At 43.9% G+C, this 9972-nt stretch overlaps 1 protein-coding gene across 2 annotated transcripts in view; it reads right to left on the bottom strand.

Annotated features, from left to right (window-relative positions):
• Positions 1 to 4921: 4921 nt before the first annotated feature.
• LOC144806426 (uncharacterized) overlaps positions 4922 to 9972 on the bottom strand; it is a 557808-nt gene continuing 552757 nt past the window's right edge. For both annotated transcript variants that reach the window (XM_078672792.1, XM_078672791.1), the window contains exon 2: positions 4922 to 8838. In XM_078672792.1, coding sequence (XP_078528918.1) covers positions 6518 to 8032 — 1515 coding nt within the window. In that variant the 5' untranslated portion in view covers positions 8033 to 8838 and the 3' untranslated portion in view covers positions 4922 to 6517. The remainder of the gene's footprint in view (positions 8839 to 9972) is intronic.

Below are 9972 nucleotides of genomic sequence, written 5' to 3'. Positions count from 1 at the left end.
GTCACCGAGAAAATCGTCAACATGCAATTGGCCCGCCACCTGGAAGACAACAAAATCTTGGACCCGGCCCAGTCCGGATTCAGACGAAACCACAGCATCGAGACAGCCCTCATCGCCGCCACAGACGACATCAGGCGCAAACTAGACAATGGCGAAACATCAGCCCTTATCCTCCTGGACCTGTCAGCCGCCTTCGACACGGTCTGCCATCGGACTCTAAAGACACGCCTCCTAGAAGCCAGAATCCAAGAGAAGGCCCTTGACTGGACCACGTCCTTCCTCTCCGGCAGAACCCAGAGCGTCCGCCTCCCACCCTTCCGATCTGAAGCCACCGACATCATCTGTAGCGTCCCCCCAGGGCTCAGCCCGATGCTGTTCAATGTCTACATGGCCCCCCTCGCACAAGTGGCCCGCCATCACAACCTCAACATCATCTCCTACGCCACAATGACACCCAGCTCATCCTCTCTCTCACCAAGGACGCACACCCCACCAAAACCAACCTCCACGAGGGAATGAAGGCCGTCGCCGACTGGATGAGGAGCAGCCGTCTGAAGCTGATCTCGGACAAGATGGAGGTTCTCATCCTTGGACCCACCCCCTTAGCCTGGGATGACTCCTGGTGGTCGACCACACTAGGAACAGCACCAACACCCACTGACCATGCACGCAACCTAGGATTCATCCTCGACTCCAACCTATTCTTGTCAAAGCAGGTCAACGCTGTCTCCTCCTGCTACAACACCCTCCGCATGCTCCGCAGGATCTACAAGTGGATCCTGACCGAAACAAGAAGAACGGTGACACAGACCCTCATCAGCACAAGACTGGACTACGGCAATGCACTCTACGCAGTAATCGCAGCCAAAATCCTACGACGACTAAAACGCATCCGGAAAAAACGCCTCCGCCTGCCTGATCGTCAACGTCCCCGTAGCAGCCACATCACCCCCCACCTGAGAGACGTACACTGGCTCCCCGTCGACAAGAGGATCACCTTCAAGCTCCTCAGTGACGCACACAAAGCACTCCACAACGCCAGACCAGCCTATCTGAACAGCAGACTCAGCTTCTACACCCTCACTCCACCAGCCTCGCCCTCGCCGCTGCCCCACGCATCCAACGAAGGACCTCCGGTGGCAGTTCCTTCTCCTACCTCGCCGCCAAGACCTGGAACACCCTCCCTACCCACATAGGGCAGACCCAAGACTTACTCGCCTTCAGAAGACTCCTCAAGACCTGGCTCTTCGAGCAGTAGCAGCAACCCCATCCCCATAGCACCTTGAGACCCTCTGTCAAGCGTTCACACATGAGGTTCCTGTTGTTTCCTTCTTGGAGATGCACGCTCCCAACCCCCCTATGAACTAATCAGTCAGCAAGGAGTTAAGCACTTGCACAACTGCGTAATCCACAAGGGAAAGGGGAAGTGGATAGAGAAACAAGACAAACAACACTGGATCTCTTCCTGAGATGGCAGCTCGGTTTCTAGTTTGAAGTGTTCAGGACTTCAGGTTCATTCGTACCTTCACAAAATAACAACAATCCTTCAAGTCTCAAAATAACACTTTGCTTTTCTTTTGAAATATTGCTAAAATTACTATTACCTACCTATATCTGAGAAGACCTTTCTAACACTCCTATGATTGTCAGGTTTCAATATTTCTGGGTTAATGCCTTTAAGAACAATACGCAAATAAAATGAATAATCAAAACAATGCACCAAGATATCAGCAATCATTGGTTAATGGTTTGTGTTTGATTTAGTATTCAATTTGACACCAAACGTGGCCGACCTGACAAGTGTGTGCTGCTGTCCTTAAAAGGGATTCTGAGAATAAAAGACAAAAAAAGAAACAACAACAATATCCTCCTTTTAGGAAGTTTAACCTCTGTCCTGTATAGGAATTCTGTCCTGCATACAAATTCTCCTATGTCAAATTATACATTGAATACACATGACTTAAAGAATCTTCAAAACACTGTTTAGTTTTTTTTTTATAAAACAGTTATTGTCTCTGCTGAAATGTCAATAACGATTTTCTATATTGATTTGTCTACAACTATGTTCATAAGAAATGACAATTGAAAATAACCTTGCTTTAAATATATGCCAAGTTCCAAAAATCCGTTTTACAATCAAGAAAATGATTTTCTAGCTCTCGAGTCTTTTACAAATAAGAAGCTTGTCCTTACCAATGCTTGTCTTTTGATCCCGAGTTGCTTGGTAACCAGATCTCTTACTTGTTTACACAGGAAATCGGATTGACGAGAGAAGGCTCAACCAGAACTGAAGATCAAGGGAACTGAAGCCACTGGTGCCTTTCGGAGATCGGAGGACGATGAAGGAATCACAAATTGGAAGGTAAGTTTTCAAAGGGAAAACGGGAACTGAGGTTTTCTAAGGGAATCGGGAACAGAAGCTAGCGGAAGGAATTCCAGACGGGAGGGAAGCGGAACCAAAAGAAAGGGACTGAATCAGACGGGTCTCAGATGCCAAACAGGAACACTCACGGTGATGCTGTTGCACGACGCGAAGCGTCACTGTGAGCGAGGGCAGGATATTTATAGTCTTTGCTTGGGCGTTCCTTCACCTGCTCACGTGTATTCAGGAAACCGTTCAAAACGTGAGAGTGAAAAGGCTCTTGTATTAAGTTCTACGCGTGCATAAAACTTGAACAGTAACAATCATTGCTAGCTGCAAGAAAATGTACCAACATACATTGCTAGCTACAAATGAATCACTAGCAGTACTTGCCACACAATAAACAGTACTTGTCACACAATACGAGAACATGCATAATTAAAGGGATTAACTTGCAAGGGCAAAAGAACCCATGACACCCTCACGGGTAAGTAGCGCGCTTTACAAGTACTCTGATTGATTGATTGATAAAAGTATCAGTTGCTGTCGCCTTCAGATATGGCCGCAGTGCTTGCCGCACTATTGTAACCTCCGCTGCGCTGTCGAGCAGCGTTAATGTCCATGTCAGGTTCCGAAGCTGTGTTCTCACTAGCCGTGGCATACCTTACGGTTAACGCAGCAACTTTCTTTTTCTGAAAATGAAGGCGTTAACGTGGCAAGTCGTCCTGCTTGCCTTTATCATCAGAGGGGCGGGGCTGCTCACGTCCTTCTGGGGCACTCCGACCCCTGCCGTGTTCTCCGCCACCGGCTTGTGCGCCCGATGTTTTCTCTGAAGAACGACGAGAACGTTGCTCAGGTACCTGAAATCTATACGAAGACCGAATTCTTGAGTGGTCGCACAAATCATAAGTGCGCTCAGTAGACACTGGTATCAGCGCGGCCGGACACGACCCCTGCTCCTATTGCTGCTTCCTCTGTTTTTTATTCTTCAAATTCTGTTTTGGAAAATTTGGACGGTCGTCTTTAGTAGACTTTGCCATCTGAGTCTGCAGTTGAGTTGCCATTTTAGAAAAAGGCTTAACACCCAAACTATTGCGGCCAATGGTCTTATAAGCCTCCGCAATAATTCTCGGTAACGCTCGGGGTTTGTCGACGTCTGGGACAAGGCGCAAAGCATTCGACACCTGAAAGTTAACCGCATCTCCCTTTACATTACAAAAGATGAGATCAGCAACTACGTCAAACACTCCAAAGAGCCTCATTCCCAACTCGACAGCCGCCTCCGGACTGTGCTCATCCTGAACACGCTTGATCACAGAGGGCAAGACAGTCATAGACGGCATGCCAAAACAGTTTGCATATACTGCTGCAAATACTTTACCCCAATTCTCAGAATCTGTTACCTCTGGCAATAAGTCTTTCTGCAAACTAATTGTGAGAATCCTGTGTTTTTCCACAGGAGTGGTATTAGGAAACACTGCTTCCAGTTGGTCAAATTTCTAAGCAAGCCAATAAGGCATTTCGTACTTAGTTTGGGGGTGCTTTCCCATTACCGAATTAACCGAATTAACCATGACGGGACTAATCGGCATCCCGGCCAGTCCAACTTGTTGCGCTGCAAGAAACATAATGAACTAAAGCCCTATGTACCCCAACAAAAGAGGTATAAAGTTGACACAAGTCGTCAATCGGGGCATTGAGATAACGTGGATATGGTGTGAACCCGGCTAAGACTGGCAAAGTGGCCCCAGGAATTGACAAGGGACCTAACCGAAACGGAGTTACAGTGTGGGGGAGGGTGCCATTAAACCAAACACGATGCTGCCATGTCGAAATTGGAATCTCTTGTGTACTATATGGAGTATAGTTCATAGGAATCGCTGTGTGAGTGTATGTTTGGAACATATCCTCATCCGCATTTATTGCAGGAAACGTAACCCAAGAGTAGAAAAGCTCAAAGGGGAACGCTGAATCAGCACTCACCACAAAGATAACAGACATACCATCGTCTGGTACTCCAAACTGCGTCAGATGACGCCGGAGCGCTGCCCGACTATGCTGAGCTATATCAATATCACACATAAGGATATGGAGAAGAAAAACAATTTATATAAATTGCAGCACAAAAAGGGTAGTTATTCAAAACATGAACCTTTTTTTAAATCTCAAGCTTGAATTAACCTATAACACATTCGTATAGGTAGGTTAATCCGTCACGCCTGTTAACCGGAAACAGTGGTGAGGGTATTGTGATACAGATACAAGCACTAATCAAGACGTTGGGCGCCATGTTGCGGGGATTCTGCTCATGCACAGAACTATGCACTGGAAACCAGGACCTCAGTGTATTGTGGTGTACCAAAAACCCACCTCAGTGCCCAGAACCCCTATCCAACTAGCATCAGTGTCTCATTCGTTCTCAGTACTACAGCAAAGCTACCAATGATTAGACAACCCAGAACAAGTGACTTTAGGACCTCTCAGGAATAGTGGGAATCAAGAACACTTTCATTTTTATTCTCATAAATGTCCGCAATGTGAGTAATCAGAGACAAGGTATAGTTTAAAATGTTTATTTCAACTACGTGCTCTAAGATGCAGTATATTTGCTAACATAAGTAAAAATATGCAAAAAATCAATACAATCAGCATTGTTACAGTTCCATAAAATACAAAGGGAGAAATCATATTATAATGATAGTGGAACCAGGTCTATAGCACCTTGTGTACCACCCTCCCCTTGCTAGGTATTATAATAATAGAGGATCTCAAGGTTAAAACGGGGACAGCATACCTCCAAAGTCAGGTGAAGTGAATCACATCCCAGATCAGTACAGCTCTTTGTTGATGGAAAGGTTTTTTCCAAGTGTTAGTCTCATGCATGCAGTGCAATATTAAAAGCACCTGAGTTTCAGAAATGAGCAGCTGTGTTTGTGTTGTGTTTAGAGCGTGGGCCGATCAACCTGCATCAACAGCATACATGTGTTATTTTAACCTTGAACACTTTGTGCAGACTTGAGTTCGCAGTGTGAGTCCAGAGATGTGAAAAACAGATCATTCTCATGTGAAGGAAAATCAAGCAGTTTGCCTTTATAAAAACAGAGACATGTAGTGTCATGTGCAAAAGCAGCAAAATGGCGTTTGAGCAACTAACTCACTTATACTAATATAGCAATATGTGCAGGCAGTATCGTATTCATCCCTACACTTTTACAGGTAGCATGAACAGTAACACTTGGATGTTTTTCTTTGTAACTCTTCATCGCTAAATAAAAACCACCAGTGTTTCTTTTCTTTTATTCCATATTGTGCTAGTCTCCTGGTGGATTTCCTGTTATATCAAGTTGTTTTTTCTATGTGTAGAGAAGTGAACAATCACTGGGAACAGACACTTTTATTATTCTACAAATCTTTGGTTTTCTTCTTTACTTCTAGTCGAGTCTTCATTCATCTGGTATTTGAATATCCCACATAATAATATATTTGTTCCTGTAATTCTTTCATCTCACAATAACTGCACTGTTCTGCTCCTGTCTATGTCCTCAGATGAGTCAATAATATTGTTAATGTTCTTAATTTTTTTCTGAATTTACTGCATCTCTAGGAATTATTCTAAGTGAGTTAAATGAAGGTGTGTGTACGCTGAGGCTATGTAGGACCAGAAATTGACAAAAGCTCATCACAATTTTAGTGCAATTGTATGGTTTACCCCAGGTGTGTTCACAATTGACAAAATCACTTCTGACATTCATTGCAATGCTCTTTTTTACTCTGTGTGTGATAGTTGATGTATTCGTAGGTCTAATAACTGACAGAAGGCATTCACACATTCACTGCACCTGAAAGGATTTTTCTCTGTGTGCATTAACGGATGAATCCTTAATGCGAAAGATGACCTAAAGGTACTTCTACACTCACTACAGTTGTACGGTATTTACAGAGTGTGTGTAAGCTGATGTCTACATAGGCTTGATAATTGACTACATTTCTTCTCACATTCATTACATTTGAAGGCTTTTCTTCTGTGTGTGTTCGCTGATGCCTGCTTAGGAGTGATAATGGACTGCAGCTTTTCAAGCATTCATAGCATTTAAAAGATTATTTTCCTCTTTGTGAGCTCGCTGATGATTTCTTAATGCTGAAGAGTAAGTAAAACTACTGCCACATTCTTGCAATGGTATGTTTTTCCCCTGTGTGTGCTCTCTGATGTGTGTGGAGGTTTGATAGATCCCTAAAGCTACTTCCACATTCACCGCAATGGTATGGTTTTTCCTCAGTGTGTATTCGTTGATGTCTCCGGAGGTCTGTTAACCGACTGAAGCTCTGCACACATTCCTTGCAATGGTATGGTTTTTCCCCTGTGTGTGTTCTCTGATGTGTTTGGAGATGTGCTAACCGACTGAAGCTCTGCACACATTCACTGCAATGGTATGGTTTTTCCCCTGTGTGTATTCTCTGATGTCTGTGGAGGTCTGTATTTCGACTGAAGCTCTTTACACATTCACTGCAATGGTATGGTTTTTCCCCTGTGTGTGTTCTCTGATGTGTGTGGAGGTTTGATAGATCCCTAAAGCTACTTCCACATTCACCGCAATGGTATGGTTTTTCCTCAGTGTGTATTCGTTGATGTCTCCAGAGGCCTGTTAACTGACTGAAGCTCTTTACACATTCACCGCAATGGTATGGTTTTTCCCCTGTGTGTGTTCGCTGATGTGTTTGGAGATGTGCTAACCGACTGAAGCTCTGCACACATTCACTGCAATGGTATGGTTTTTCCCCTGTGTGTATTCTCTGATGTCTGTGGAGGCCAGTATTTTGACTGAAGCTCTTCACACATTCACTGCAATGGTAAGGTTTTTCCCCTGTGTGTGTTCGCTGATGTGTTTGGAGTTCTGTTAACGTACTGAAACTCTTCACACATTCACTGCAATTGTATGTTTTTTCCCCTGTGTGTATTCTCTGATGTCTGCGGAGGTGTGATAATTGACTGAAGCTCTTTACACATTCTTTGCAATGGTATGGTTTTTCCCCTGTGTGTGTTCGCTGATGTGTTTGGAGTTCTTGTAACCGACTGAAGCTCTTCACACATTCACTGCAATCGTATGGTTTTTCCCCTGTGTGTATTTTCTGATGTACGTGTAGCTGTGAAATCTGATTGAAGTTCTTTCCACATTCCTTGCAATGGTATGGTTTTTCCCCTGTGTGTGTTCGCTGATGTGTTTGGAGTTCTGCTAACGTACTGAAACTCTTGGCACATTCACTGCAATGGTATGGTTTTTCCCCTGTGTGTATTCTCTGATGTCTGTGGAGGTTTGCAATTTGATTGAAGCTCTTTACACATTCCTTGCAATGGTATGCTTTTTCCCCTGTGTGTATTCTCTGATGTGTGTGGAGGTTTGCAATTTGACTGAAGCTCTTTACACATTCAGTGCAATGGTATGGTTTTTCCCCTGTTTGTATTCGCTGATGCTCTTTTATGGTTTCTAATTGGCTAAAGTTCTTGACATATTCAGTGGAATTGCATGATTTTTTTCCTGACCGTGTTTCCTGAAGGGTCAGCATAGTTAATAAACTACTTACTTGCGTTATTTTCACATTCCCTGTATGTGTGTTATATTTTGATTTCCGATTTAACAATAAAATACAAGACTCACTAAATACCTGCCACATTCATAATATCAGTAAGGCTTCCGTGTGGGTGATTGCATCTTTAGATTGGATAATGGCTTTGCATGCTTGCGGGTAAAGCTTAAACTTCCTTCCGGTAGGTGCAAATTGGGACAATACTCTGTACTTCAGAGAGCAGATCTCCGCTTTCCTTTAGCCTTCAGTTGTTAGGCTCCACTTCGTTGTGCTTTTCCCTGGTGCCTGTGGTTTGGCTAGAAAGACTTAACAATACACCTAGAGCACTGAATGCTGGTCTGTTGCCAGTTTAGATAGCGAAGCACTGCTCTAGCCATATCATGATGGTGAAGCGACTCGTAATGTGTACAGCTACTCCAAAGAGTGTCCCGGGGCAAAGTACAGGTCAGAAAAGAAAGCAAATCCGGTTGTTTCAAACATGGACAAAAAGCCACGTTTTCAACCTTTTTTTAAACATTATCATGTTGCTAACAGCTCAAAGCTGAAGAGGGAGTTTGTTCCAAGCTCCGGATCCCAAATAGACACGAGACCTTCCTCCAACTCTCATACCGGCCTCATGATCAAAGCTGGTGTTGGACGCTTGATTATACAGCAGGTGGTTTGTCAGTTTTGTTGGCTTAATTTTGTTGAGGTCATTTCTTCGTCTTGGGGTGTCGAGGTGCAGAGCTCAGACTCGGACACTCACTGAATTGCCTTTGACTGCGTCTTCCTGGATCTGTCCTCTGCCTCTGATGCATTGATGTTTTTGGAGCTCCTAATTTTTGGTAATTTTTGCAGGTTTGATGTGTTATCTTCATTATTCATAATCAATCCGTGCATTTAAGGCCTATTTTCTGTTGGATTTAAAGAAATGTAATATTACTAAATGCAAATGTAATAGAATGTGAATACACAATATTTAACCAGCTGGATAAGACATCTCTTCTCTACCAAATTTGAAATATAGTAAGGAACATTTTACCATACATGGATATTTAATAAAAATGTGGTTGGACATGTCACATCTTATTTACTTCTGAGAAGGCAGTGATTTACCATTGTTCAGAGTAAATTACTAAGGAAAGGGCAGCTACAGAGCACTCGTGCTAGAGGTACAGTTTTGGGTAGATACACATGGATAAGATTTCATTTAAACAGAACAGATTGTGGAAAAAGAGAGGAATCAGGAAGCGCTGCCGTTAATTCAGTTTCAGGAAGTATCTACCTTAGGTAGCTCTTCAAGAAGTGTATGACAAAGGTAACTCTTCAGGAAGTGAATAACAAAGGTAACTCTTTATGAACTGTATAACAAAGGTAACTCTTCAGGAAGTATATATGACAAAGGTAACTCCGGAAATCTTTTTCCGCAATGCTTTCCTGTTCACACTGGATCAGCTCAAATGCCAACTGCCGCCTTTACCTTGCTTGTTACTAAAGACAGGGGTCTCTGTTTAAACAGGGTGGTCACTCCTTGACCACAAGGGAGATGTCTTCAGTCTTCTAGTCGGTATAGAATGTCGAAGGTCCAAGAGTTTCATTTCAGAGTTTCGTTCCAAGATAATCTAAAGTCCTGGGGACACAGCACCTATCTTTATAGTAAGTAAATGGGCTGGATTACCCGCTAGGTCCCGCCTATGGGTGGACCTGGGAAGGGGGTGGTTACACCCCTTTCCCTTTGTCCAGTATCGCGCCAGAGCGGGGCTGGAGTGCCCCAGTAACTGGTTTGAACCGGGCTATGCATGGAGCATCTTGTGTGCCCCATGCAGTGTCTGGAAAAGCATTGTTCCATTCAACCCACCCTGCCCCAATACACTATAGGCTGTCTGGGGAGGTGCTAGCACCTCCCTCGACAGGAAACTCATTTTCCAGGCCTCCCTTGCTGGAGTTTCGTCCAGCAGCAGGAGTTCAGACTCGTGTCTGTGGCAGCAGCATCCATTTTTTGATGCTGAAGCTCTGTTTAACTTTAACCGGGTAAAGCAGTAACATAC

Source organism: Lissotriton helveticus (assembly GCF_964261635.1).
Source record: "Lissotriton helveticus chromosome 1_1 unlocalized genomic scaffold, aLisHel1.1 SUPER_1_unloc_7, whole genome shotgun sequence".
In the NCBI taxonomy this organism is placed as follows: Eukaryota; Metazoa; Chordata; class Amphibia; order Caudata; family Salamandridae; genus Lissotriton; species Lissotriton helveticus.
Note: the sequence above shows the minus strand (reverse complement) of the source record. Positions and strands in the feature narration are given on the sequence as shown.